This window comes from Pleurodeles waltl, chromosome 11, assembly GCF_031143425.1.
Source record: "Pleurodeles waltl isolate 20211129_DDA chromosome 11, aPleWal1.hap1.20221129, whole genome shotgun sequence".
NCBI classification, from domain to species: domain Eukaryota; kingdom Metazoa; phylum Chordata; class Amphibia; order Caudata; family Salamandridae; genus Pleurodeles; species Pleurodeles waltl.
The window spans coordinates 81,131,491-81,148,337 of NC_090450.1; the positions used below are offsets into that span (position 1 = coordinate 81,131,491).

Genomic DNA, 16,847 nt, shown 5'->3' on the forward strand with positions numbered 1-16,847 from the left:
ATCTTTACTTCACATAAGTAAGAGATATTCAGATATAGCTTCCTTATAATAAGAGAATGGTATAGTATGAAATGAAAAAGCTGAGCCTTTATGTGGCACTGAAGCTCATCGACCCTGAATCATGTTAAGACAGTTACTGTATTTCAGTCAGACAAAACCATAAAAGTACACAAAAACAGGTAAAAGTGCATTAAAACGACAAATCCATACAAATCTACACAGAAGTATCAAAAACCCAATCAATAAAATGTAGGTATAAAATGTGGCCAGCAAATATGATTTTAAGATGCATATGCACACATGTGGGAAACAAATACAAACACGGGAATACAGTGATTCTCAATTTAAATATACAGACTTTCCGTGACACAATCACCAACCCAAAACATGATTAAAAAAAGTAATGAGCCTTAAGGTGCATGTACGATCATATAAAAAGAAGGAACACATTTCAAAGACAAATGTGCTCAAATTATGTCCACAATCTGCCCCCAACCACCCACCCAGGGCAAATGCCTGAGGGTGGTTGGATTAAATCCTGTCCTTGCGATGCTGGTAACCAGCACATAGGCCCCCCAAGAATAAAGTGCAGATGCAGGTGGACAACATATAATAAAAAGGACGCATGCTCATGACAACAGAGTAAAATATTATAAAAAGAAGAATGGAAGATAAAATGTTCTCCCTGCTCAGGGAGCGTCGAGCAGGAAGGCGGTTAACAGGCATTAAGATATCATCTACCTGGCATACTCTAATTAAAGTGCTAAAGTGCTTTTTTTAACATTAATATACAAAATGTCGCCTGGCTATTCCTAGCCCTACTCTTGTGAACCACAAAATCAGGAAAACATTCATAAAGAGGTGTTATTTGTAGCTATGGTGCAACCCTATAGACACCAAGATCGCAGCCTAAGAAGCCAGCATAACGTCAGAATTGAGATTTACTTTAGGGCAGACCCCTCTGCCTAATGCGCCATGCATGCTCAAGGTACTTTGCTACTGCAAACACTATCAGCACCTTCGAGTCATATTTGAAAATTCTCAGAGCCTCCCAGTAGTGTCTAACACCCAAAAGTTTGACTGCAATTATCCATTTCCTACATGGCTCTAAGTACTGGGGGCAAAAAAAAACTGAAAATGGTCTTCAGTTTCTTTTATTCGAGGGCAAAAGTAGCAAAAGGTTGAGGAAAGTGGCTTATCCCATTTAGACGTTAGGGGTAGTGGCCCGTACCTAAATTGGAGGATGTTAATATGCATTTTTGATCAATGAAGATATCACCCCTATAATGCACGCAGTATACAGGATGCTGACAAGTATAAAGCCCCAATCCAAACTATGTTGTTTCGCTTGGAAGACTAGACCCATTGCACTATTTCAGTCTCCTTCCTCTACATGGTTATGGAACTCCTTGGTGACTAGCAATATCTTTATATTGTACAATGCAAATAAAAATGTGGATGATACAACAAAAGACCAGTGGATGAAGAGGGCTGGCTGAAAGGCATTGTTACTGAGGATATTATATAGATATTTTGAGTAAAATCAAAACGTCTCGGCTACTGGCAGAACTAAAAGAAAGTGCACCCTTTTTTAGTTCAATCAATGTTTGGCAAAACAGTAATTATTTAATGTAAATATACTTATCATACTACTTGCCGTTTGATGGAAGGGGTTGATTTCACAGTCTTTCCAGCTCTTCCTACTGAGGACAGAACATTTTGTTTCCACCACATCAATAGTTAAGTAAAATATTCTTCCAGGTCCCTAAAATAATTTAAAAAAAAGCATATTTTTGTTACAAGAATAAACCATTTGAACCAGGAGCCTAACTTCAAGCCGTGTGTCTCTGGCAGAGTTGAGGGGAAGATTTGGTGGAGGTTGCACATCAGTCTTGGACGTCTTGACTGGTCCAAGCCATTTGTGATAATAATAATACTACTACTAATAATAATAATAATAATCATAATCATAATCGTAATGATAATAGCAATTAATAATACCTAGTAATAATGATAATAACAACAATAATACCAGGACAAATTTGTAATATTAATAAACATGTTATTGTATAATTTAAAATACATCATCACTATCAAAAATGGCTGGCCCTTTTCAATACCAAAAGTACAAAGAATTCATTGTAGTCTATTCCAGATCAATTGAAACAGATCAAGGATGAATACACTGTTTACAATGCCTAGGAACCTCTTCCTGACTGAGCAGTGATCCTACTAGTCAAACGTTTCGAACACCCACTAATACTATTTGTAATGGTTCCTTTTGAATACTTAGGTCCTGATTTAGAGCTTGACGCTTGGGTTACTCTTGTCAAGAATGTGATTGAGTTCCCATCCACTTTACTATAAGTGCATTATTTCCTATGGCACTTTTAATGGGGGTTGGGACGAGATATTTGTCAAATTTTTTACAGAGTATCTACCCAGCAACTTCTAAATCAGGCCCTAAATTTGCAAACCATGGACTACTCAATAGATAAATAAAATGTGGTTAATAGACCACCCTTCCTGAAATAATGAACAACACATTTAAACAATCATGCTCAGATGACTTCCAAGAATTCTCAAAGTGTCATAATGAGAAATTAAGCATCTAAGATGGAGAAATTCAAAATTTGATTTCAACATTACGGATAAAGATAGAGTCTAGAGGTTTGCTTCTCTGGAGTTAAGCTTACCTAATGTGAATAATGTTTCCACCTAAGTAGATCCCAATCCCAGTTAAATAACAAGTTTATATTATTTTAAGCAATAAGAATTTTAACAAAATGCATAGCCTCAATGCAAATTGTTTCCTAAGTGTCAATTATATAAAGAGTTCCAAAAAATAAGACTTAGGAATGTGATTACTAATTTTTTCTATTGAGGTTGACTGAAATTCTACCGTGTAGCATGTTTTAGGGCCCCAATTTTGGCCTGTTTCATCATGCAATATAATTTTAAAAGCTCCTAATAAAGAGCTAGGTGAGAACTCAAACTCTAGGTGTACCCTGCATTTTGGCCTTGACTGATGAAGGTTCGCGAGTTTCCTAATAGAGTTTATTGTTATTGTATTCATAGTGCCATATAACTATCCCATGAAGGCAGGTGAACCGTACCGTTTAACCAGTTCAATTCTAACCTTAAATACTGATATTAGAGGCCTCAGTAGATTGGCTTGTATAATGTATTCGAAATGTCTTTAGGTCAAATGTCACAATGTAGCAGTGTTTCTCAAGTTACTTAAGTGTGCTTCACATTTCATATTAGGAAAAATGTGAAACATAGGTATGTCTAACTATAGAAGCTCAACTTATCATAGTATTTTTTACAGGCCAACTAAGGCTAGACTTCTTTCTCGAGAAATCTACTTTTAATTTTCTTTATATTTGTTGTGAGATGGGTAATGTTTAATTTCTTGCAGATGTTTCAGTAATCTTAGCAATCTGATTAGATCAGAGGCAATCAACAGCAGATTGTCAGACCGCTGTGATAGACTACTGATTGTCACACCACCCACCTTTTGCGAAACAACTTAAAGTAAATCTAATCTTGGCCAGAAGGTCGGGGGTATACAATGGAAATACAAGTGGAGCAAAGACACAACCTATCATTCCTCAATTTTCTGTCTTTATTTGAGGGGGGGAGTCTCCTCAACTTGAGTTGGAGTTTGGAGGAGACTCAGTTGGAGGGGTTGGAATTTAACTATAATGTTCAGCAAAGTATTGCACCAGATCTGTTCTATAGACGTGAGCGGTCAACTGATCAAACGTTACACTATAGTTAACATAGTATGCAAGCAGACCAGTTAAGTTGCCCCGAAGGCTCTTATTGGCTAAATGTCAACATCAGGACAGTGCGCGCTCTACGGGCGACGTAAATGCAAAAACCCAGTCCTTATGCAAGGGCATATTTCATGCATTGTGTTTTATGCAGTCTGTTAACTTTTTGCATTGCAGAGCTTTTACCATGAAAAGTCATTAATGCTGTTTGTAATACATTGTTCATTTGCAAGGCTTGTTTGCAGGATTACACTGTGTGGTCCTTATTCTAAGACATTCTAGAAGCCTTTCCTGCAGCATGGTTGGGTGTGGCTCATGGGCGGGGCTTGGCTCTATATAAGGGAGCCAGCCCAGCTCCACGTGCTCACTATTCAGAGGTCCCGGAGCAGAGCAGCAGCATTTTCCTGAGCTCCTGTCCCGGAGGCCTATCCAGTCATTTCCAGGCCTGCCCTCATTTATTTGGTGATCTTCAAGCAGGGCCGTAAGGCGGAGGTCGGGTTAGGCTCCAGACTCCGTTTCCAGTGACATTCGAGTTTTGGGCCTAAACATACAATTTCGGGTGTGATTGTTTTTCCTGCCATTTGGCTCTTGGCATTCAGATCAGCAGAGTGTGCGATCATTTCATGGCAATTGCATTGTGATGTTCGAATCGGCAACAGTGTGTGCGATTCATTCCTGACATTTGGCTCTTGGCATTCAGGTTGGCAGTGTGCGCGATCAATTCATGGCATCTGCATTGGGAAGTTCAAATTGGCAACAGTGTGCGCAATTCTTTCCTGGCATTTAATTCTTGGCATCCAGATCGGCAGTGTGCACGATCAATTCATGGCATTTGCATTGTGAAGTTCAAATTGGCAACAGTGTGCGCGATTCATTACAGGCATTTAATTCTTGGCATTCAGATCGGTAGTGTGCACGATCATTTCATGGCATTTGCTTCGTGGAGTTCGAATCAGCAACAGTGTGCGCGATTCATTCCTGGCATTTAATTCTTGGCATTCAGATCAGCAGTGTGCGCGTTCATTTCATGGCATTTGCATCGTGAAGTTTAAATCAGCAACAGTGTGCGCGATTAAGTCCTGGCATTTAATTCTTGGCATTCAGATCGGCAGTGTGCGCGATCATTTCATGGCATTTGCATCGTGATGTTCGAATCGGCAACAGTGTGCGCAATTCATGTCTGGCGTTTAACTCTTCAAGTATAGATCGGCAGTGTGCGCAATCAATTCATGGCATTTGGTTCTTGATGTTCGAATCGGCAACAGTGTGCGTGATTCATTCCAGGCATTTAACTCTTGAATTACAGATCGGCAGTGCGCGCGATCGTTTTCATTGCATTTGAATCTAGATTTTCGAATCAGCAACAGTGTGCCCGATTCATTCCTGGCGTTTTAACTTTTGAAATACAGATTGGCAGAGTGCGCAATCATTTCTACGCATTGAAATCTTGATGTGCAGTTTGATTAAGGTGCATAATAATTCCTGAACATTTGAGGCTTGGCACTATTAATCAGAGTGTGACGTAGCAGTGTTATTCATGATTCTAGTACAGTTCATTCATGCAGAGAAAAACCAGGTGCTCTTTGATATTTGTTGTAATGCAGTGATTATTCTAAGAACTATTTGGATAGTGTTCATTGTTCAAAATATGATATGTTAATTCTGGAATGTTCATATGAAACCTTGCACAACCTTTCTTGATTTCCAGGTACCTAGATTCCTGAGGCCTAGTTATAGTGAAGCTTTAGGCCATTCATGTTTTCAGTGTAAGTGTTATTTGAAACAAAGCTTATTGAAAGTCATTGTGATTAATCTTGCAAGTGTGTTGTTTAACTCTTGCTTCCACAGGTCTCCTTCCCCGCTGTTCCCAACCCAAAACCCATACCCACACTTGGCCATTCTTTAACTCTGTGCTATAATAACTAGTGGAGTTTTGAGCTGCCAAGAGGTGGACATGTTGGGAACATGTGCAAGCCCCGAGGATCTGGTCTCCTTGACACTAAAGCTGAAGGGGTTATAATACCTAACATTGAATTTCCTCTTTCAAACCAACTTTTGGGTAAAATGCAAAAGACATGCGAAGACACATGTTTTAGCAGGACAACTCTTCCACTTTGAGTGTAGCTTGGCTATTAAATCTAATATTTTGGATCACCAATTAAGCCCGTTTTATACACGAACTGCAAGGGTGCCCCTTTCCATGATGATGGAAAAGACAGTAGTCCATTACATAGTTGAACAGTGAAGTTAGTAACTTTGCCCATCTTACTGTTTTTTGTTCGAAGACATCCATTGGTAGTCCATTAGGCCCAGAGACTCTAGAACACTTATGAGACTTGACTTTATGACAAAGTTAATTTGTTCCCCTGTTTTTCGCCAGTGGTAGGCTTATGATAAGGTGCCATATCAGTACTCTTGTACAAATCTGTTATTTGTACATCCTTGATGTAGCCAACTGGCGTGACATTTTTGGGACCCTTCAACAAATTTTTCAAGGGTTTTAACATTTTGCCTTAAAGTTGTTGGTATGAACTAAGCAATAGTCACTACTTTGCCTTCAAGAGAATATTTTTGACTAAAAATGTGTTGTAAATGTGTACATAACATCAGTCGCAATTAAGAATGGGTGGTACATTTTTAAGTCCTTGCAATACCCACTATACAGTATTTCATTTCTTGCAAGCTGTGAGAACTGAACCAATCACATTTTTCTTAATTGTAAAAAAATCAACTGCTATTGACATGTATTGTTCCCCACTAAATCTTGCTGATTTGTGTTCTGTATACTGGTTTTTGGTTCGTTTTTGGTCAATAAGGGTCTCACTCAAGCTTACACCATGCCTCAGTTTTTTCTAGTAAAAGCCATTCCAATTCTCTGCTTTCTGGACACTTATTTTGTGTTTTACGGGCCGAATTATGTGTATTTTTGCAACGGGTGTATCTGATAATTTCTTTGGAAATCTGGGTCCATATTTATACTTTTTTTGTTTGACGCAAAAGCGGCGCAAACTTGCAAAATAGTATTGTAGTTTCTAACTTTGTGTCAAAAAGCGGCGCAAACGCGGCGCTAAAAAAGTATAAATATGGGCCCTAATGTTTACTATTCTTAGTCCACTCTGTCCTGACTTTGCTTTGACTATGGACCTAATAAATGTAATCAATGCAAACTCCAAGTGAACTCTGTAGGCAAATGTGCAGCTTACAAACAATTCTCATGCTGGGAACCTTCCACCTGCTCATTGAAATTTATCCATTTCAAGACAGAAAAATATTGGTTCAGCTGTCTTTTACCCCAAACATTTATGAGAATTTACTTTCTTCACATGACAACCTATTCAAAGAGGTCCGGTCTTAGATGAGAAAACTGCTCTAAGACTCCTCTTGGATTTGAGTCATAGGCGTTGGGATGACTGGATTAATTATGAGTAAGGCATTTACTATTGCATAATTAGCGGGTGATTCACAAAGGTAAACTTACAGTTTTGTGTAGGTTTACAATTTTTTTAGTATTCACAAACTATAACTCTATTTTTACTCATAGTAATTTTATGACTCTGCATATAAAAAGATAGGCCTGCCTTTTTTATATATGGAGTTGTCCACCCCGAATGCTGAGTCTGTGCAGTCGTAAAATGACTATCAGTAAGTTAAACTGGAAGTTTGTGAATAGCAAAAAAATAACAAACTTACACAAAAGTGTAAGTTTACCATTGTGAATCAGGCCATTGTTTTTTTTGTTCATTTTCTTAAATTAGCATAACACAGTGACTGTTTGATCAACAGAACAAAGACTATTTTGGGTATCATACGTATCTGAAGTATGGAGGGCCCTTAACCTAGCCACCTACCTCTTCAACAATGCCATAAGTTATTTGGAGAGCAGTATTTTAGATAGAATCCTACTGATTACAGTGACCAAAGACAGTTTCATAAGTTTCTTTCACCAACATCAAAACAACAAGCCTTTACATATTCATGGAACAAAACCTTTGGGAACCCAAACCAGGAGGCCATATGGAGCGTTCCATGGAAACTCCTTGAGGCCTTTCCTGGAGAAACATGTTTATGTATTAGATGGTAACATCTACTTTGCCAGCGCTTGGTGGTTCAGCAGCACTTTAGACTCAGGGGCACTGAAGGAAGTTGAGAAGTGAGACATGCATTAACTCTACAAGCAACAAGGAGGGGGCGTGTCCAAGGTGGCGAATGGGATGGTCGCATAAATACGAGCTCCTGCCTGTCATCACATTCATCCGCCCACATCCTCCCCCAATACTAATGCTCCAGTCAAAAACTATCACTCCTAGCCCACAAAAGGCAAGTGTGTCCCTTCTGACTTCCAGCCAGAGGCACGAGAGACTCTTACGGGTGGAGGCTGCCTGCGCGGCTGTGCTACTGGGGCCTGTACGGCATGCCAGAGGAGAGTGTCTGACCATTCACAAGGGTGGAGATCCGACTTTCTGCATGCCGCACTCTGCATGGTCATGAAGATCCCGGAGAGCTGACTGACATTACCTAAGGCTAGGATCTACCCCGACGCCCTGCCCAACCCTGCTACACATCAGCGGCCTCCACCCCTGGATTGTAGCAATGACCACTGCACTTTTAACTGGGGTAAGACTGTCAGCCCCGATGTATGGGAGGTTGCACCTAGACCTGGATGATCCTTGTGCCCTGCTCCTTATCAGAGCGAAGTAATGGAAGCCCCTCAGGCTTGATTGTAATCAACATTACCTCCGGCAGCCCTTACACAGAGATTGCGGCTCATGCAGAAATGCTTGATTACTGTGGCCCTCACCCTGCTATTGTGGACATTGTACATTTGACAACAGCCACGCCTACTGGGGTCGCCATTTTAAATAAAGAGGGGACCAGATTGACAGGAGATCTGAGAGATTGCTTTGCTGCACTACGGGAACTGAGAGCTGAGAGGGCTCTGACCCCCTACCAATACATTGCATTGCCTAACGATACCACATGTAAGGAGACTTATGGTGAAGTGCAATGGTGTATTCTAAAGGAGATCCCCTCATTACGGACACCCCACCTCCATGTACATTACTCACCTAGGGCATCCTCCATCCATCAAGGCATTGCTCCCACGTGTATGATTTTGAATGGTGAGGGCCCGACTGCCTGGAGTGAGCGAGACAACCATTGCTCATAGCTACTCAGATGTGTAGCCCTCAAAGATCACTGCATGAGGTTCTTTGGAATCTTTTTCCACAGTGTACCTTCCAGGCAGCCCTTCTGAGACTACGGGCCTACATGATGACTGTTGGGGCCTTTCAATGGGTGACAAAACTGCAAGACACCTCTGGTTCTGGTTCTGTCTGAATCAGGGACCCTCAGGCTTGTCCCAGTGGGTGGCGCACCCGCAGGGCATTGGCCGAGCCAAGATCCCCACTGGACCTCTGATACACTGTTCCCTTACACCATATCCAGAAAGCGCACGATTAGTTGAAGTGTGCAAACATGTCTAAAGTCAGGGTGGGAAAAGAGGGTGACGGACCCAATGTGCACACCACCATGGACCCAGGTCAACGGCACACCAATTGACTGTAGAGAGACACCTGCAGGATCACATGGAGAAGTTTGCAGAACTGCTAGTAGCTGTCAGTAACCCTAAGTCCTTACTGGAGCCCAAACTAAATGCTTTAATGATTGATGTGGTGTTCCTTTGTGAAGACCACAAGATCAAAACTCTACAGAAAGAGGTGGCACAATTATGAGCTAGGGCTGAGGATGTCATAGGGTGCTCACGCCAAAACAATATTAGAGTAGTGGGCCTCCCAAGGGCATGGAAGGCCCGAGTATGGACCTATTCTTGGAGACATGGCCAACGGAGCAGGTACTTGGAGGGAAGGTCTTTACTGTGGAACTTACACATAGGCAGCCAGGATATTGCCCTCCCATTGCCCCCCCCCTCATCCTGTGGTGGTAAGATTATTCATCTTCAGGGTTAGAGAAAATATTCTACAGATTGCTAGGACAAAGGGTCCCTGGACCGTGTAGAAACACACTGTAACGTTTTTTTCAGATTACTCGGTTGACTTACGATCAATGAGAGATTCGTTCCGAGAGGTGAAACAATGCAATGTACGCTGGATGTAACTTTCTGTAAAGCTACTGGTCATACCAGGCACCAAGGCGTTGTTTTTTTCTGACACCGCAGGAAATGTGGACCTGGCTGGAGTCTCGGGCGTCTATCAACACTCCTCCCAGTTGGCTCCAAATGGAGCCTGGAAGACCCAACAAAACAGGAAACGTTCTACTAGAAATATTTGTGGCAAGCCCTAAAAAATGCCGGCAATACTGGGCAGAGCAGAGGCGCTTAATGCTGCAGAGCAGGCATCCTTATCCAGTCCGGATAGTAGCAGTTCGGATGAAGAGACCAGAGCATCACATGATGTCATGCCCAACATCGACCTACCAGACGAACTGTGCGGTGGCCCCCTTGCCACTCCAATGACTGCGGATGTATTGCAGAATACCTGACAATGGACCATATATATTGTTTTGGTGATGTCTCATTCCTGTCGGGGCCTCTTGGGAGGGTGGGAAAGGAATGAGTGATAGGAATTTACTACCACCACAAAAGGAGGAAAGGGTACTCTTTCTCCTGTAGCACCCCCTGCGCCAGCACCATTCCACGCCATCTGCCAGTCAATGAAAGTCAGTTGAACTTAACTGAAGCCCAGGTGAAGGCAATCCCTCTGGCAATTAAACTAACATAGACCACAATAATTTACTGGCCTCAATTAACACTACCCTAACAGCCACAATCAGTGCCCTCACATGGCAATCAGAAAAGCTAGAAATGCAACTGGATTTAATACATGCACTAGAAAACTCCATCATCAAAATAGAAGTGAAGGTAACAGCTATCGGACAAAATGGGCTACTCTTAAATACTATAGCACCTGCTTGTGCCTATTTGCAACTGGTAGACTAACTGTCATCTCTACCGGAAGTTTTGACCAGTATGATTACGGAATGGAAAGCAGCTTAAGAAGGAGGCATTGCACATTCCATTGATGGAACCAGTCCAAACAGATCTGTGCACTCTGCCAGCTCCACTTGCCTCACCGTCGCCCCAATTAGAAGAATTGCCCATTGCTACAAATGTCAGCCCGTGCACACATAACGTTCCAAAGATCACGCCAGAGCATCCACCACTCCACCTCAATGGAGTGCGGAAATGGGAAGGAGTAAAATCGAGCCAAATGATCCAACAAACAGCGGTACCTTTAGTGGGCCAAGAATGCTCTCAAAAAGAGCCAAAAAAGGCTGAAAAAAGTTAAGAACAAACTGAAAAAGGAGACACAACAGGCAGCGCAAAAAAGGGGCCCTTTAATGGTACCCTCAGATGAACTAATTACATACCCTATCTTTAAATATACAAGTATGGGAAAAAAATTCAAGGCAACCAGGAAGCTTCCCAATCAACGTTTAACCAACACTCACTACAACTGGCCCCAGCTGGCGTACACAACAACAATAACACAGGGTCAAAACAATGCAGTCCTTCTGTCCATTCAGCCTATCAGTCAGCCTGCAACCGACTCACACAGACACTAGCCTGAGACAGTTCAAACGGCACTACAAGTGCTATAACAAGTGAGCCTTCGGGCAATCCAACGGCCACGAAAAGTATTCCGGACCTCAAGCCGGTCAGCCTAGTAGAGACGAGTTCAGACTTCCCGCATCATAACCTGAAAAAGCCCGGAACACCAGACCAATCACCAGATGAGCCTAAACTCGTCACCACAAACAGGAATAATTCAAGAACACCAAATGACATCGATACAGAAACAAAGGGGGCAATCGAACAGGGAAATAGCATACCTCCAGTAAAGCTAGTCCTCGTACCCCTATATCACTCTGAAGGCAACCACGACATCCTGAACTGTACAAACTTACTAAGGCTGTTTAAGGCCCTACCAGAGGTAACTAATATAAAATCCAATGATATTGTGAGAGTAGCCGTGAAGGTGCTGCCCAAGCACAGCAACCATCATGAAGCCACAATAATGACTTGAAGATCTCCAACATTAGCAGACACGATACTGATAAACAAACTATACCTGGAGGAATGGGACATAAAGATAGCACCAATGGGTCACCAGAAATACCCCCACTCACTAAAAAAATCAAGCCAAACTTTGCACCAGAAAGTCAGCACCCACAGCATTTTAAAAAGCACCTCCCACCATAAGGTAGACGAGCGTTACACCAAACTCACTATATCCTGTACCTATCCCACCCCAATGAGCAGCATCAGAAAGGTGTCTTTTGATCACTGTGACTATCCCACCCCAACGAGCAGCAATAGAAAAGTGTTTTTTGATCACAGGAATGCGAGTAGCCCAAACGGTAGCACCAATACTCCAAACAGAACAACCCAACATTATTCCTAACAACAATAGTGAACATCACTTAAAAATCATCTCTTAGAACATCACAGGCATGAACAGACTCTTAAACCACAACACAGCTCAACAACCCCTAACAAATGGGTATATATTATGCCTACAAGGAACTTGGTTAACCTGTTCATTGGCTATCTCAGGCTTCCATGAAATACTACCGTCATCTACAAAAACAAACATCTGCGGGAGACCCTCTGGAGGCCTCTTGATCTATTTAAACATCAATCTAGACTTCCTAGTTAGTACATAACCCACTAATATGAAATGCTATAAATATTAAGATTGGAAATCTCGACAAGGAATGAAGATCAAAATTTCTCATAATCAATTTCTATTTTAATATAGTCGGCCAAGCAAAAGTAGAAAGCAAGGCACAACTAGTCGATACACTGGATGAAGCGGTCTGCGATCACATCGGCTTTAACATCATAATCTGCAGAGATTTCAATCTCAGATCATTAGGAACAAGAGTGGACCTGGTCTGCCCGGAATGTCTCGCCAGCCGCCAACTCCAACAATTCTTTAAAAAAACATGGCCTCGTTTTCATTCAGCAGTCTCAAAAAGTCAGTGCCTCTGAACAACAGTTTCCGAAAACTTTCCAGAACAAGAGAACTCCAGATTATATCTTCTCCACTGAGGAAGCCATTAACAACCTGACATATTTTTAAATTTCAGTACTAAAGGCAAGCAATCACCTTCCTCCATAGCAAGCTTTGATATGCATCCAGGGAGCCTGGAAACGTATAAGCCAATCAGAATGCCTTGGGGGGAAGAAGAATCACAAATAATCAGAAGAATAAAATGGGGACCCACTGGATCCCAAGCATACAACTTGTGGTAAAGTGGCAATGGACAGACTCTGTTGTCACTGACGAGCGACTCACTCCGAAATAAATGGCCAGATATCACCAATGATCTCCTGCAACATGCAGGATTCTCCAACAAGTCCCAACGGCCTTTCACGAAAACTCATCGTTACAATTCCATTGGGGCGAGTAAGTCAAATCTTGGCAGATTGAGAAGACTACTTGACAAAACGAGCGACCCCATAGAAAAAAAAGAACTAGCATCAAATCTTCAGAAATACACCAAACAACACAAGCAGCTGGTTTGGTCGATATAACGCCAACAAGCGGAAAAGGAATCTGTTCACATCTACACCTTGACAAGAAAACACAATCAAGGTAAACTATGGAGATACATTAAAAACAAGATTAGACAGAGTGATAAGTCAAACATTGTGATAAATTAAGCTTCTTGGGCAGAACATGTAAAAAAACTCTAAGCAACTGATCAACCCTTCCAGACACAACCAGAGGGGCAACTGGATACCAACGAGCATCAATCACCCATGGGACTCGCTCCCTCTCCCGGAGAGATTTCCATCATTCTGCGTAGAATGAGGTAGTCGGGAGCCCCCGGTCCAAAAGGAATTCCTTCATACATCTATAGGGAAGATTTGAAGCTCTGGTCACCAATCCTCTCTGTACTGTATTGCTCCTGCCTTGACTGCCTGGAAGTACCACCGAACTGGAGAGGCTCCTTATTAAACCCTATTTACAAAAAGGGGGACAGACAAGACTCAGGCAATTATTGCCTTATCGCCCTCCTGGACATTGACGCAAAAGGATATGCTTCAGTCCTTCTGGAAGAACTGCAAAGCTGTGCAGCGGCTAAAGAGATAGTGCCACTAAACCAAACTGGCTTCAGGGCGAATTCTGTGACAATGGACAACATCATAGCCCTTTCTTTTCTAGCTTACGAGGCTGTGGCTAAAAAATCCCCTCCACTCTTTGCATGCTTCGTAGACTACTCCACAGCATTTGACGCTGTTGACAGGAACCTGCTATGGAACAAGCTAAAAAACAGAGGCATCTCAGACAAGCTTCTAAGAGCAATAACATTGTTATATACACCCACTTGGGTATGGGTCAAACTGTTACCCACTACAGTCAGCAAGGAGATTCCCACCACCAACAGGTTAAAACAAGGCTGCGTTTTGGCACTGCTTCTATTTAACCTCTACAGTGCAGATATGCCACAGGCGCTAAAACAAGGCAATCTGATTCCACCAAAAATTGGTAACCAAAAGGTCACCCTGCTGCAATATGCGGACGGTATTGTCCTGTTGGATCACTCTAAAGTCGAACTACAAAAAGCACTAACAGCATTGCACAGCAACAACTTGGCAAACAAAATAAAGGCAAACGCTACTAAAACTAAAGTGGTAATCTTTGGTGGGTCACTGAAACATCAGCATTTTTGCTGGAAACTGGGGCCACTCACCGTCTGCAACACGGATGTGTACAACTACCTGGGAGTCTATCTCTCAGCCAAGGGAACACCTAAAGCCCACCTTCAACACCTGCAGGCAAAGGGTGATTAATTAACAACTAGAATATGCCAGCTCAAAAACTCAATAGAAACACCCTCAGCAGTGTTAATCCTTCAAACTCTTAAAGCCACTTTTCTCCAGGCAAGGAATTATGGTCATGAAGCATTCCCTGGTCAATCCGTCACACTGATTGAAAAGCTCATTGTCAAAATCTACAATAGTCTTCAAGTTGCCACAGTACATAAGGAGCCACCTGATAAAGCTGGAATTTGGTCAGGAGGGCCAGCATTGCGCCTTGATGGGGGCCTTCCTGAACTACTACCACAGGATAGTCATGGCCCCACTTAACACCTTGAAGTCAGTCCTCCCCTACATCTTTGATGCAAGCACAAACCCTGGTCACAATACTTAACTTCAGCCTTAAACAACCTCCAAATTGAGCAAGCAGAGCTGATCAGGTATCCCCAATCACACATCGCAAATCTGTGTTGAGAAGACAGACAAAAACGCTTTCCCGGCCACGCGGTCTGGAAAGAATGAACAAGACTCCCTTGCAAGAAGCACTAGCTGCTTCTTACAGCAGCACCACACAGCTTTTGGCACCATGGCCATGTGTTACCCACCCTATTAGGAAAACCTGTGTGACACAAATTGCTTTTGTGAGATTGCTCAGCCTGAGAACAAAAGAGCTAAATCCTAAATGGAACTCCCTTACCATTATCAGTGGTTGCAGGCTTTGTGAATATAAATCTGTAACCTTCATCCACCTATTGTGCTGTTGTCCGGCCCTTATGAATGCACGCCGCTTTCTCCTAAGACCTCTCTTTCTTCGCCACTAAGACTAAGATCGTGCATGGAGGCTACATCCCTGGTGTTCACTCTAAAGGAACCGGCCGACCTAGCCAAATTCGGGAAGTTCATCAAGCTGCTTCAATCTGAACTGACGGCCCACACAAAGGGCCATTAGACTTTACTTCAAAATCTTCTTTTTTTCTGACTTAGTGCCCGAAAAAAGGCAATCAGCCCAGGCTTTTATTGCCTGTATCAATCTATTTTTTGAACCCATACCTGGGTGATTGCCTCCCAGAGAGCATTCTTATGGACAGCATGTTTATGTACATTCGTTTTTCTTTGTATTGTCTTATGTATAACTTGTCTTGTTTGCAAAGGTTTTAAGTAATAAGCAATAAATAGTAGTAGTGTTACTCGTTCTCCTATATTAATTCAGGGACATCAGATTGAGGCAAGGCCTTGATGTTAGTTGCTCAATCATTGTTGGCAGTGCTTGGCCATTGCCGATTGAGGGTTTGGCCTAGGATCAGGGATTTTATGGGGGATTTTTATTGAGGTTTTGTTTCTTCTTTACTGATTTGTATGTTCCTTTTCTTTGCCCGACCTCCTTACTGCTATTCCTCATCCTCACCATACAGATCACAGATGGGACTCATTAACACTCATGAAACTCATGACCACATGTGAATGTAACATTCTCACATGGAATGTGAGGGGCATGGGCATCTATAGAAAACAACGCAAAATTCAAGGTGCCTGCCTTAAGGAGAGACACATTGAACAGCAGGTGAGCTCCTGAAATTGCATAAATGCTGGTGAGACCTTATACTGGGCACCACTTACTCTGCTTATGCCAGAGCGGTCCTACTCTGGGTAGCCCTAGGAGCTCCGTTTGCCCCAGTTTACAACTTAATTGACCTGGAGGACCAATACGTCATTAGAGAGGGGACACTGGATGGGGATCCAATCACCTTAGTAGTGCTTTATGCTTCCAATGTGGGCCAGCCCCTCTTTTTACTCCCATTACTCTGCGCTACATGCCCTTCACACAAGGATTGACCTAGTATGCAGCCCAGGGTCACTAGTGAATGAATACAGACCAGCGGAGTACTAAAGGCGAACACTATCTGACCACTGCCCCTTGATGGTGAGTTTTCACTGGGGACTACCACGCCCAGCCATCCCTACCTGGCGCTAACAACCGCAGGTGCTGGCAGACATGACATTCTGGACAACTGTGGGGGAACACATAGGTAAATATTTTACAGAGAATGAAGGCTACTCTTCGGACGGAATGACTACATGGGATGCATTCAGGGCAGTGTTGCATGGTGTGTGGATGGCCATGTGGCATGGTATGCAGCAAGTTCTTCAGGCAGAGATGTTGAACCTGGAGGATAGATTGAGGTCAGCGAAGGGGGAGTGGGTGACCAACCTGGCCACATATCCAGTATTGGAGGTCTTAGGACCTATTATAGGGATCTATCCAGGGGACTGGCCACCTTTGA

General features: G+C 42.6%; 1 protein-coding gene across 2 annotated transcripts in view; it reads right to left on the minus strand.

Moving 5' to 3' along the window:
• Positions 1–16,847, minus strand: part of LOC138265423 (fetuin-B-like) — a 37,585-nt gene that overhangs the window by 15,721 nt on the left and 5,017 nt on the right. Inside the window, exon 2 of one of the 2 annotated variants that reach the window (XM_069213120.1) lies at positions 1,658–1,765. The exons of the other annotated variant lie outside the window; for it this stretch is intronic. Coding sequence (XP_069069221.1) covers positions 1,658–1,765 — 108 coding nt within the window. The remainder of the gene's footprint in view (positions 1–1,657; positions 1,766–16,847) is intronic. 2 annotated transcript variants of the gene reach the window in all.